General features: G+C 42.6%; 1 protein-coding gene across 1 annotated transcript in view; it reads right to left on the minus strand.

Annotated features, from left to right (window-relative positions):
* PRKAA1 (protein kinase AMP-activated catalytic subunit alpha 1) overlaps nucleotides 1-14,467 on the minus strand; it is an 81,955-nt gene that overhangs the window by 14,843 nt on the left and 52,645 nt on the right. The window contains exons 5-7 of the mRNA XM_082255682.1: nucleotides 12,091-12,178; nucleotides 10,170-10,394; nucleotides 3,567-4,056 (exon numbers count right to left, since the gene is read on the minus strand). Of these exons, the coding sequence (XP_082111808.1) occupies nucleotides 3,567-4,056; nucleotides 10,170-10,394; nucleotides 12,091-12,178 (803 nt within the window). The remainder of the gene's footprint in view (nucleotides 1-3,566; nucleotides 4,057-10,169; nucleotides 10,395-12,090; nucleotides 12,179-14,467) is intronic.

Genomic DNA, 14,467 nt, shown 5'->3' on the forward strand with positions numbered 1-14,467 from the left:
CATCGGCGCATGCGATCTGAAGGAACGGCCACCCGTGCCATTCCCTCAGAGCCCTGTGCTGTGAACAGCGGTTGCCGCGTGCATATGTGGGAGTGATGTCATCGCGCCTCCGGGCAATCAGATGGCCAGAGGACGCGAAGGACGGCCGAAAAGGTATGCTGTGTTACGGGGAGCGGGCGGCACTGCAGGGCTTTGTTCTAAGGTAACTTTCATAATGAGCTAGTATGCGATGCATACTAGCTCATTATGCCTTTGTCTTTCGGGTTTTTCTTATAAATTTTTTTTTCTGAGGTTTACAACCTCTAAGGATTTAGAGAAGATCTGTGAAGAGTGGACCAAAATCCCTCCTGAGAGGTGTGCAAACCTGGTAACCAACGAAAAACCTCTGCTTGCCAACAAGGGTTTCTCCACCAAGTACCTAGTCATGTTTTGCTTGGGGATCAAATACTTTTACTCATTTAACTGCAACTCAAATTTATAAAATTTGTATGCGTTTTTTCTGGTTTATATTCTGTCTCTATCATTTAAAATACACCAATGATAAAAATTATAGACCTGAGCAAACTTTGTTTTTTCAAATAATTTAAATAATGATTTCCCCCACAGTACTTCTGGGCCAGTGACTTGGTAGGTGAAGCCTTGATTGCTCATGAACAAGGTCATCGGCGGAAAATAGGGCTTTTTCCAGGATTCTTGCTTTATGACAGATTACAGTACTTTTAGGATTCTCACACTAAATGCAGTGGGACTGCGCTGGGTTATGCCAGCATAGTTCCACTGCAAGACAAGGCAAAATGCCTCATCTTCTGTGTGCCCAATACCATTGCGTTGTGGTGGCATTGCACTGAAAAAGTACTAGGCACAGCGGCCAATTTAACTTTATGAAATGCCTGACACTGAAGTAAAATATTAGTGTCAAAGTACATAAAAAAAAAAAAAAAAACGGTGCAGTACAGAGGGGTGATTCCCGATGGACCACACTACACACCAGTTGATGCATTATAAAGCAGCGGCTGGTGTGCAGTGCCCTTATCCTTGCCCCGACCTAAGGTAATTCACCCTTTACAGATGCAACCTTTGTTTACAACCTGGCCAGGCCAAAATGTAAAAAAAAAAATTTTTTTTACAAAAAGAAAACATTTAGAGCCGGTTCACACTACCACGACCAGAAAGTCGCCACATGAAGGGGCGAGACTTAAACGATAGGCGACTGTCTGTGGGGAATGCCCGGCTAATCTTTTTCTTCTTCCTGGAAAGTCTGATCAGTCGCTTGAAAATAGATAAGGATCCGACTTAGAGGCGACTTCCATTGAAGTCTATGTGCACAAGTCGGATACAGGTTGCCTTGAAGTAGTACAGGAACCTTTTCTGAAGTCGGAGCGACTTCAGTAGTGCATATTAAGACGGCTCCCATTTATTTACATTGAATTTGTGATGACAAGAGACTTGGGGCGACTTGAGGGCACACAAGTCATGTCCAAGTCGGAGTGGTGTGAACCGGCTCTTAGCCCTTTCCTATGAAAATTTAAAAAAGGAGACATACAAAAAAAAAAAAAAAAAAAGACACGTTTGGAGTAGTATCGTAAAACAAAAAAGTTCTATAACTGCTGTGTTGCCAACACTGCCAGAATAAAGTAGGGTAAAAAGCATTGAGCCTTTAAAAACAAAGCATTCTATGCATCAAGGTAAAAAAAACCTGGGCGCAGCTGTCCCAGCCCCCTCTTATACTTACCTGAGCCTTATCTCGTTCTATCATGTGCATGAGAGATGCGGCTCTCTAGGGTCGGTCTATATCCCTCATTGGCTCTTGCTGCTGTTAATCACAGCCAGTGAGCCAATGAGGAGCGGGCGAGGGGCAGGGTTGACCCACGATGTGTGTAGAGGGACAATCTCCAATCACAGGAGCGCAGCTCAAGAGTGAGCCTGCTCGAGTAACCCCATAGCAAGAGGATTGCAATTGAGGGCACTCAAGGTGATGGAGCCAAGACTGCCGAAAGGGGACCCAAAAATAATCAGGGCTGCTCTGTGCAGAGCAGGTAATTATAACATGCGTTTTTAAAGTAACTTCAGAATCCCTTTAACCCTTTTGCTACCAGGTCTGGTGGGTATAAAATCAGACAAGCAGGCGCCCGCACTTCCAGTAACGGCTCCCTGTTCACCCATCTGCGGGCCTGGGAACATAGTGGGTGCTACAGCGTAGAGGGGAGGGAGCAGAGCTGACACAAATCCACTCTACTCCCCCTCCTTGCTGCTGACCCGGAAAGCAATGTGTTTTAGGTCACTTCCTGGTCCGCCTCTAAACATCCCTGGCCACCATACCCGGGAAAGAATGTAATGCAATCTGCATTGTATTACATTCACTGGCTACCAAGGGAGACATTCAGGGTCTAGATTTCTTTTTATTTTACAAAAAATGTGGGCGATTTATTGCATTTGTATGCCTTAAAATTAACATGTATTTTTTTTTACTGCAATTTAGACCTTTGTGGCAATGTGACAAAAAAAAAGGAAACTACCACAGTTTTATTCTTTAGGGTGACTTTAGGAAAAGATTTAAGGTTTTTGCGGGGGTGAGGGGTTTATGTAATCTTCAGACCTAAAATGATTAATAATGTGCAAAAAAAGCAAAAACTTCTCTAAACCGCAACAGGGTTAAAGGGGTTCTAAAGCCTAAACTTCTCTTTACTCTAATGCATTCCTTCCTCATTTGATTCAGCACTGTGTGCATTTGCAGCTCTCTCTCCTCACTTCCAGGGGCTCGCTGGCTTTGCTGGGGCACCAGGGGCCATTGGCTCCCACTGCTGTCAAAGGCAGTGACGAGGGAACGGGGCGAGGCCTCGCTGTCTGTTAATGGACGCAGCAGCGGGGTTCGGGAGCAGACTTCCCATGTGGCACTGAACAAAAAGGGGCCAGGAGAGCCAAGAGGAGGTTTGCGGCCGTTCTATGCATTTCCATTGCACAAAGCTGGCAAGTATAGACATTTGTTTTTTACCTTTCCAATCGCTTTAAACTACCCCATTCATTGCTCATGCTGCTTAATTTATTGGGGTTTGGATATGGGCTGTCCAACCACCTCTAGAGGTGTCACCTCACCTGCTGGGAGAAGTTCTGGTGATCTGAATTAGCCATCAGATCTACTGACTAGTTTTGAGTTCTGATGGCTGGGTCGGGGATAGAATTCCTGCCATACGCAAATCAGCCCAATCCCAACACATTCACCCACTGCATGGCTGACATGAGCAGGACCCATTTAACTGTTTGGTCAGTCCCAATGAGAGATTCTGATTCTGATACCCAGGAAATTCAATTTAACATGCACATGTAGCTTAAAATGCATACTATTAGAGGGAATTACTTCAACTTCCAGAAGCTATTTAGATTAGCGATGAAAATTCTTCTTAGAGAACCAATAGGTTAGTGTGCAACTTCCATATCTGAACCTCAAACCCCCCCGTCAATGCTGCAGCCAACTACAAATATTCAGAAGATAAGAGGTTTATATTTAGACTTTCAATAACCATTTAAGAAAATCTTAAAAAAAGCATGAAAAAAAACGCAACTCTTACCTTCCACTCATATCCCAGCTGCTTCATGGCTCGACATACTTCCGCCATTATGTCATTTGGTCGGCTTTGACTTCTAATCCCGAGGTGCCATTTCGCTCTTCTCAACCCAACTTGGTGTTTCGATTTTTGTGGGTTTAGCTCGTCAAGCGTGTGCCTCTGGCGGGGGGACTCGGCAACCAAAAAGGGCACTCTCTCTGGATGGGGCCGGGGTACCTGTGGCTCCTCCACAAATGAATCGGGCGGGCTTGTAGCCAAATAGAAATCTTTGGCCTCGTTCATAATTCGTCGGTTGTCTATGATCAGGTGATATGCTACAGCCAATGGGTCCTGGTGATTGCGGCTGTACAAGCAGCTAAGCACCTCCTCCTCAGTACACTCGCACTTCTCACACACTTCCTTTAAGGCTTCATCATCGATCATATTTGAACTGTAGGCTTGGTCCTCTGGGAACAGATACTTTGGGAGGTCCTGTTTAAACCATTCGTGATCTCTGGATTAAAAAGTAAAATTAAATATTCATGAGAAACAGATACTTTAATTCCAGTTTATACTACAATGTCTTCAAGGTACAAAAGTTAGAGGCATTACTTATAAAGTTATGAAAAAGAAGATAATCATGCACAGAGGACCAATGTTTCCCCACTTTGGAAAAAAATGAAATGGTTAAACACTCCCCCCCCCCCCCCCCCGAATCTGTGTGCCATTGATGGGGGATTTCACTTGACTTCCTGCCATGTAGACAAAATGGAATCGAGGAGGAAAAAAAAAAAAAAAAAAACCTCCAAATACCTTTCCAGACAAGTTTTTCCCCTACTGGAAGATTTTCCCCTCTATTCCTGTTCTGACACTAGTTCAATTTTCCATCACTATCAGCCCCAGTGACAATGGCTACCAGACAAATAGAAAGAACTCCCCAGATCATAAGTCTAGGACAGAGTGGGTAGCAGGGTAAGTGAATGCCCTATATCATGGGTCTAGGTCAGAGGGGGTAGCAGGGTAAGTGAACGCCCTATATCATGGGTCTAGGTCAGAGGGGGTAGCAGGGTAAGTGAACGCCCTATATCATGGGTCTAGGTCAGAGGGGGTAGCAGGGTAAGTGAATGCCCTATATCATGGGTCTAGGTCAGAGTGGGTAGCAGGGTAAGTGAACGCCCTATATCATGGGTCTAGGTCAGAGTGGGTAGCAGGGTAAGTGAACGCCCTATATCATGGGTCTAGGTCAGAGGGGGTAGCAGGGTAAGTGAACGCCCTATGAGTCTTGGTCAGAGTGGGTAGCAGGATAGGCTTTTCTATATCTTCTGAATATGGCAGAGAAGCAAATCCCATCGTGTTTTTACTGCTGGCAGTGTCCCAAATGCAGAGATTCATCCTATTTGACCTATTATGACCACCGTCACCACTAAGTGATGGGAAATCCAAAATTTTACAGCGGTCACCAGATTACATGAAATACAAAAAAACTATCAGCGCAAACCCAATATATGTGATAAAATAGCTCAACCTCAATTCACTGTGCATAAATCAGGTGTGTGAAAGTATATAAGTGGTATCCGGCAGCATACACCAATCGTGTTTCACAAATCACAATAAACTATAAATCCTACCAAAATGTGATGCGCCAGAAATATAATAAAAAAGTGATGACTTTAAATACAATAAATCATATCCAGTTCATAAGGCACATAGCAATGTGTGTGCTTCCAATAAAGTGATATGAAGAGTGTCCCCATATCCAATTGAAGAAAATCCAGTGATGAAAACAAGTTGTAAACACCAATTAGTGAATCCCTCCACCAGGTGAATTAGCCTCTCACCTTCCTGAAGGACCCAAATGGGCCAGCAATCACATGTATCATGGATCAGACTTCCAGGAAAGAGCCACACTGTATTGCACCTCGAGGGATCCCAGGACATATAAAAAACAGATGAAGAAATCTAGTGCTCTCTGCTTACTAATAAGGGTGTGCTTTATTAGAGAAAGGCAGATCAACTCACATTTGTTGGGCACTCAGCCGTGCCTGCTGTATAAGCGATGTCAGCGATCTGTTACCAGAGAGAGACTCTGCTATGTGCCTTATGAACTGGATATGATTTATTGTATTTAAAGTCATCACTTTTTTATTATATTTCTGGCGCATCACATTTTGGTAGGTCACCAGATTACATAGGAAATATTCCAATGGGGATAACTGCGCTGAACAAAACTGCTCCATAACCATTAGGTCTAGTTTACACCTGCAGTTTGGGGGTAGGAGGGGTAGTTTAGAAACATGCAGCTGAGCTTTTTTTTACCATGGTTTTAAAGCTATAAACCCAAAAGCAAACATATTGCAGCTTACCAAATCTTAGATGTGGCAGCTGCATTCTTCTTTATGGCTCTTTCCCTTATTTTTACCTGGCGATCTGGCCAGTAATGCAGGCAACACATGGGTCGAATTCTGAGCAATTTCTCGATCAAACTTGTGTGGTGATCCAATGATGCTACCATTGATTTCGAAATTCGACCAACCAAGCCATAAATTTCACCTCGTGTTGCTACGGAAAAGTAAATTTGTGGCCGGGAATCTTCTTTTCTTTCCAGGTCACAGGTTATGCACATTTTTCAGATTACATTTCTTGCAAGACCATAGAAGATTACCATCTACCATATAGAAATGTGTTCCTTTTCCGAAAAATGTGCAAAAAATATGTCAAATTCAATGTTTGCACGAAAATCAGGTTCTGCTGCAGCCCACTAATGGTCGAAAATGGAATGATTATTCAAAGATGTGATTTTTGAACACAATTGTTCAGAATGCGACACTTATGGCCAGACTAAGTTTGGATTTCAACAGAACAAGCTTTTCTGCAGATGTAACGAGTTAAGACAAACCATTTACTACTGACAGGGATACTAACAATTAGCTTTTATCCCAAAGCTAAAAACCGTTTGTTGTAACGGATTATAAAGTGTTAGCTGGAGATTAGCTTCAATTGCTAGTGTATCTAAACCTAGTACATCTAATACTCCCCTTTCCCACAGATTAACAATGCTGCCGTCCAAAGATGCCCTTATTGCTTCTTTAGAGTGGGGGCACTCTAATGCAGGTGTTTTACTTGTAAGATCACCAGGTAAAAACGAGGGGAGCCTTAAGAAAACGAATGCACCCACATCTGGTAAGCGTCAACATATTCCATTTCCGGTTTTGGGCTTAATACCACATGAAAGTGGTTCTAAAGGCAAAAAACCTGTGTTCATCAGCCCCCCTAATACTTATCTGAGCTCCCTCTCAATCCAGCAATGTGCACGAGAGCATCAGCTCTCCGGGGTACTCTACTTCCTCAATGGCTGAGACTGCTGTTAATCACAGCCAGTGAGTCAATAAGGAGAGGGAGGGAGGTGTAGCAGTTTCTGAAAGACAGCAGGTCGGGAGAGCACCTGCTCGGGTGCCTCAATTGCAAGCGGCTCAGCTCTGGGGGCACTCGGCAGGAGAGAAGAGCCAGGAGCACTGGCCAGGGACCTGAGAATAGGAGGAGGATCAGGGCTGCTCAGAGCAGGCAAGTAGGACTTTTTTTATTTTTTATTTTTTTTAACAAGACTGCCTTTGCAGAAAGACCTGTCAGATCCCCGCTCTCCTCTATGGGAGATTGGATGAAAACGGACCGCCTGTGTTTTCATCCGATCCTCCAGACACATGAAAAATAGTGTTTCCATCAGTCTGGATGAAGGGACCTTAAGTTTCTATCAAAAATGCACATATGCTTACGATATTGCAATATTACAATAAATATACTGAGGAATTATACACTGATGGGATCCATATTAAGCATTTCTGGAGAGATAAAATTTTGTTGACGCCAAAATAAATAAAAACCTGGTAATAACACATCAAACTGAGCTTACCTACAGTAGTACTATTTGTACCTTCAGTCTTATGGTCTTATTCCGTGTAACCAACATCCCCCCACTTAAGTATAGGATAGTTTTTAATTATGCAACCATATTAAGTAAAGCTGACCCAGGACCTAAAGTGGGGTCATCTCAAATCTTTATGGCATACTTTAAAAGCTACCATGAGCTGGACATATTGAAGTCTTACAATCCTGCCCTCCCAGTATATCAAGGCACAGCAGACTATTCTGCAGAGCACACATTGTTTGGATTCTGCTTACTTATCCAGGCAGAGACCACCTGTCAGATCAGGAATTATATGTGCCTGGTTGTACTGCATATGACCTTGGGTGATCGGCTGCTCCAACAACTGAACAGATGGTGCCGTCAGTATAAATTTGTCACTAGAACGCCATTTGAAGATTAATCCGCTTTTACTTGCATGCATCAAAGTCAACGGCACAAAACTATTGTTTTTGGCCCAGCTGGCACTGGTGACAAATATCTTCTCATTTTGGTCAGTCAGAAAATTATGGGGAAAATTTCCAGACAGTCAAAAGATTTGTGTGAAGAGGTTGAAAAGTTTTGGCGACAAAGATATATGTAGGCACTCTTGGTTAACCTTTAAAAAAAAAAAAAAAGTTGTAATCTAGGACCATACCACACTATTTTGTTTCCAATATTTACTAAGGCTGCATTCACATGTCAGCGTATGGATCGCGGGCAGAATCGCTGCGATTCCGCCCGCGATCCGGAAATCATTGCAAATCGCGGGACGCCTGTGCGTTGCCCGTGATTTGCAATAGCACCCCAAATGCTGAGCGATGTTGCCGCGACTTACGCTTGCCAAATCGCAGTAACATTGCGCAAAAAAAAAATCGCTGGACGCATTACGCCCAAGAAAGTACAAGAGCTTCTTTGGAGAGTAATGCGTCCCGCAATTTTTTTTTGCGCGATGTTACAGCGATTCGGCAGGCGGAAATCGCGGCAACATCGCTCAGCGTTTGGGGTGCTATTGCAAATCACGGGCAATGCACAGGCGTCCCGCGATTTGCAATGATTTCCGGATCGCGGGCGGAATCGCAGCGATTCTGCCCACGATCCATACGCTGACATGTGAATGCAGCCTAATGGTTTTTGGTGTCATTTTAGTACAGGCTTTTGGTAGAACCAGCTAGTTTTCCCAAAAGCTCATCCAAACAAAAAGCACAATACTAGTTACACAAGTTGTGGCCTCTTCACTGGATTGTGGGTCTGAAGCCTGATCGGTTGGGAAATACAAGTACACATTATGGTCAGAATGTGGTAAGGAATAGTAAAATGGCCTATGGAAGACGGCAGCACAGATTAAGAGTGCTCTGGAAGTAATTTAGTACCACAAACTAAATTGACCTGGGATAAATATGCCAAACACTAAGAATGCAGATATAAAGCAGTAGTAAATGCCACTTTGCAACTCACCTACAGGTAAGCAGCTTATAACAGAGCTTACCTGTAGGTAAAATTAATATATCTTAAACATGCGCCATTTAGGAGATCGACCTCGTGTTTTACAGCCAGCGATGTCACTGGCGCGTGCGAAGAAATGGCTTACAAAGTATGCCATGATTGTGGCTCCTAGGCATTGCGTGGGAGCGATATCATGGCTCAGACAAACAGCCAGAGCTCACAAACTTGGAATGAAGGCCAGGTGAAGATGGAAGCCATGTCAACAGTGATAGCATGCCTCTGGAGGGCTTAGTTTTAAGGAAAGTCTTTCATAATATGCTGGTATGCGATGCATACCAACATTGCGTCATTACCTTGCAGGGGGCCCAGAGTCTTTTTATGCATTTACTACAAATTTAAAAATACATTCTTGCCAATATTGCATTTTTATGTAAAGGGTTAAAGGGGAAGTTCACTTTTTAAAAATGCCTTTTGCAGGGGAAAAAAAAAGTGCGCATTTTTTGGAGCCTGTAAAAACATTTCACCAGTAGATCGCTGGTGCCATGCAGGTCTCCTGCAGACCTGTCCATTTACCTGCCTGTACAGAATTTATGGCATGGATACACTGACAGGAAGAATAATTTAACTAACACGGCGCCATGGTAGTTCATGGAGAACTACAAGCCGACAGTCACAAAGGATGTTGGACCAATGCAGCCAGCAGGAGGTGCACTTGGGGTAGTTCACTCTTTATGCAACATTTTCATATTACAAAAAGCCCAATGTAAAATACAGAGCCAGAGGATGGACATTCTCCCTCTGAGCTAGTGTTGCTAAAGGTCTGCAAACATGGACACACCTTGTATTAAACAGCTATTTTTAAAGCAAATTTAAAGTAACCCTGTCTGCTGCAGAGTTAGAGCCTTGAAGATTCTTCAGCCATCACACTGCAGAGTATGTCTGATGCTAGCACACTTAGGAAACACTGGGCGGCTTCTCTCACCACCCCTTACATCACCACTGTGTAGGTTAGTGAAAGTGAGCCAGCAGAAATAACCATGAAGCATGGCAGGGGATTCAGGCATCCTATATACCTGAAAGTACGCCGATCTCATGATTCTCCAGGGAGGCTCTGTATCACCCACCAATAATAAATCTTCCTTGACAATTTTGTATGCCATTTGTACCTACCCCACCCACCTCAAACCGTGTAGCTTTAAAGTAGCAATAGAGAAATTATATAAAAACAGACAAAGTACACAATTGATTAAGCAACATTAGTTTCCCTTTACTGGCAGGCTCACCTGATGTCCCTTATGGTAGCCCTTTTCATGGGATCCACTTGAAGCATGTGCTTGAGAAGGCTGATCACAGGGGAGTTCAGATACTGAGGCGTGTAGAAGATGCCATCACAGATCTTCTTGAACAGGGTTGGCACATGGTCATCATCAAATGGAAGAGTCCCACATAGCAAGGCATAGAGGATGACCCCACTGCTCCATATGTCTACTTCTGGGCCTGCGTAGAGCCTGGATAGGGCAAACAGTAAGCTTACAGCAATGTTGGGGGAATAGTTCATGAAGAGCAGCATTTTGTGATAATGTTTTTTTTTATAGCTTGCTTTACAGAATCACCCTTGAACCAACTAGTCAACCATTTAGCTCTTGTCATGTGGTTTGGCACACACCATGGGGTCAATATCTTATTTCAGAATTTAGAAGGCGTTATTGCAGACGCTATCTACCCCCAGCTCTAGAACGTAATCTACAATTCTACATTTAAGCTGGCCATAGAAGGAGCAATATTCCATGGTTGCAAAAAAAAAAAAAAATTAAAAAAATTAAAAAAAATTTATATATTTATATATATATATATATATATATATATATATATATATATATATATATATATATATATATATATATATATATATATATATATATATATATATATATATATATATATATATATATATATATATACACACACACACACACACAATATATATATGGCGTCGTCCTGCCAGGAGAACACGATCAGGCTGGATGTACCCAAGTTGATCAAACAGGTACAATCATACAATCATCCTGTTCATACATAGTTCAAATCTCAGCCGGTTGTTTCTGCTGAACTCGTTGAAGCTCGAACGATCGAAGACCTGAAGAGGAACTTGAACCCTTTCCTATTGTCAAATAACGGCTGGGTGGGAGCATTGTTGTAGGAGGAGGTTATGATGTCCTCCCAGGATCGGGCCTTACTATATACAAGGATTTCATTTTCAAAGAAATGTAGCCGAATACATTTTGGCCTAAATTTATTAAGAAAGATTTGCAAAATTTTATAAAAAAAAAAAAAATCTTGGTTTTAATTTTGCAAAATATAAAAATAAACCTAGGTAAACTTAGGTGATTAACCGCTAAAAGAAAGTTCCAATTGTGTGAAAAAAGTGATAATTTCATATGGGTACTGTGTTGTATGACTGCACAATTGTCATTCAATTCAAAAGTGTGACAGAGCTGCAAGCTGAAAATTGGCCTGGGCAGGAAGGGGGAAAGTTATCAGTATTGGCTCTTTTAAAATGTGTAAATAGGCGGGTTAAATCCAGAAGAGACATACTATGTTTGGGCCTCCGTTACAGAGACATTGGTTTTACCAGACAGGAAGAGGGGAAAATGTACAATAGGGACAGTTGCAGTATAGCAAAAAAATATATTTTACAGGGTTAAACCTTCGCTTACTTTTTTTTTTTGAAAAAGTGTTGCAGTTAGATTTCTCTGTAAGTGAAATCTCTCCAACAGGGCGCCCAGTAGCAGCAAAAACCACACAGGTGTTCTAAACCTTCCTGACCATCGAAAAAAATTTCAGTCGACATCCTCAATGTAAACCCTGCAGAAAACTCAACGATCTTCTTGAGCAGAATGTTCGCTTTCGAAGATCTGCAGTGCCAAGAAACCAATGAGGTTTCCATTGTATTTTTATAGGTGGGAGTAGGTCAACCTTAGCCATTCAAAATTGTACATACTTCTACATCACCAACTATGTGGGTCACAAAGTCACTACATCCCACTGTGTACTTGCCAATTGTCAGGTATTTAGCACAATGCTGACTGGCCTGACTCTTCAGCAGCCATTGTCTCGAATGGGTGAAGTTGCCCACTTTACGCCATATAAACACGGGCGTTGCATCCTTCCACTAACCCATTTTAGTGAATATAAAAAACGTACCTTCCAGAAATTACTTCTGGCGCAGCGTAATTTGGAGACCCACAGCTTGTCCTTAAAAATTCTCCATCAGCCATCATGTTGGAAAGGCCTGTAAAAAATTTAAAAAGCAGAAGGAAAAAAAAAAACGGTTTAGAGGGCCAAACAAATTCTTTTGTAATAACCTACCGAATGTGTAAAGAGTATTGGTAGAAATGCTCAGTCAAATTTTCTTTGGGTGTTCCTCTATATCCTGTTGCATTCCCCTTAAAGACTATCTAAACCCAAGAACATAACATGTTGCAACTTAGCAGTCCTTCAAGGTGGTGGCAGCATTAGTTTATTTTTCAGGTTAACATTTTCAGCAATTCCAGAAAATACCTTGCAATGTCACTGCCTGTGAGTTGAACTGATCTCCATTCACAGCCATCTTCTGTAAACTACTAACTGCCCTACCATCCATGTAATGAAGATGGAGGGGATAAATTAATCCAAATCAAGTGAGCAGTTTAGGGTGATAATAGTGCTCTTCCATAGATACGGTGGAGTGAGCATAGAAACCTAAAGTGTGTTACTTCCAGGATTACCAGGTGAAAATAAAAGCCAAAAAACCCCACATGTAAGGGCTGGTAGGCGGCAACATGTGAAATTCTGGGATTAGATAGGCTTTGGCACCCTCAAGACCCCCATTATATAATGTCTTCCTAGCAGGTTCTTTATCAGGAGGGTGTTAAACATTGTCATTCTCAGCTGCAGCAAACTTTGAAAATCACTGATCTCCACAAACCACTGTACAGTCCAATGAGGACCCTGTGACACTTGTAACCACTGACCTCTGGAACAATCCGTTTCCAGTGAGGCTGTGTGCACACTACAAGGGTTAACTTTATGTCTAGGGGAATATAGGGTAAAGTGGTTTTACCAGATCTTCTGCTCCTGCAGGCTCCTCTACCCTGATGGACCATGTATTGTAGCCTCTCTCCAGCAGTTGGATTCCCTGAGGTCATCAAGCTGTATACAAGAATGACACCCCTGCATTGGACATTAGGACACTGAGGGCTAATCCAATGCTTGTACCCAGGGGAGTGCCATTTGTGAGCGGAAGATCAGGCAAGTTTTTACCATCCTTCACTAAACACACATTTAACCCTTTCAGGTTAAGCATAGTCCCACTGCAAGGGAAGCCTTACCTTTCCTGGATCTGGGCTTTTAACAAAATCATGGTGACGAAAGGAAAGTTTGTGCCCAGCATTAAAACTTGCCTGATACATTTTAACTGCTTCCCTTTACTCACAGTAGCTTCCGCTGTGAGGAGAGGAGAGCTCTGACTGGCAGCATACATTGGGAAAAAAAATTATTATACGTTATTACAGCTATTAAACACAGACAACAGTCATGGAAAACACCTAATATTTTGAATACTAAAATATACACTGACTATCACATACATTGGAGATCAAAGTCAGAACAATTTATGAACACTGATTTTTTTTCAGAAATAATGTATTCTTCATTGCTGAACATGTGACAGAATTTTTGTTGTGGCTATACCATGCTAATAGAACAGTTTCACAATAACCAAGGCAGTGCAACAAAAAAACTTATTTTGTAGAAAAGTCAATGATCAAAATTACAGAACAGCAATGACTGCATGGAGAAAGATTACAAAATGTCTAAAAGGTTAAAATTACAGTAGTAGAAAGTGTACATAAACACAAAAGAGTTCAGGCACTGATCCAAAACACAAAGTTCCTGTGGTGTCCTTTTACAGAGTACACAATTGTGATAAGAATGTGTCTGATTCACCACTGGTCGCCCGATCTTAGACACGGGATGGTGTATGGGAAGATAGAAATAAATAGGATGGTGCTCTAGTGTGCATAAATGTAGCCAAATTACTCCAACTGAAGCTCATATGTGGGGTCTATAAAAGTTTATTGGGTATGTCCATGGTAAATTAAAACAATTGTCATATATTCATACCGGACCTTGAAGCCTCTGTCTCCTGGCTGTGATATAGAGATCCCTGATGTGAGTCATGGGAACCTAGTACCTTAACACCCGCTGGAAGGGGAGGTGACACTCCGGTTGAAGCGGTGGTCCTCGATTGTGGGGGCTCGCACGGTCCAGTGTGCGGCCGCGTCCTGGGACCGGAGCCGATGCGCTCTACTCCCGCTGTGTCCGCTGTGAACACCGGAAGTCGCGCACTGACGACGTCACGAAGGAGGGCCGGAAATCAGCCGAGAGTCAGCCGCGGAGACACACAGGAGGCCAGATGGAGCGGAGGAAGTGATATGCTTTCTTCTCTGGAGCCTCCCATTGCCACAACGGAAAACAATTCCCAAAAGGATAAACTTAGCCAACCAGGTAACATGAAACTCAACCAGGAACAACTGGAGCT

The sequence above is a fragment of the Pelophylax lessonae genome (genome assembly GCF_965119305.1).
Source record: "Pelophylax lessonae genome assembly, chromosome: 1".
Classification (NCBI taxonomy): domain Eukaryota; kingdom Metazoa; phylum Chordata; class Amphibia; order Anura; family Ranidae; genus Pelophylax; species Pelophylax lessonae.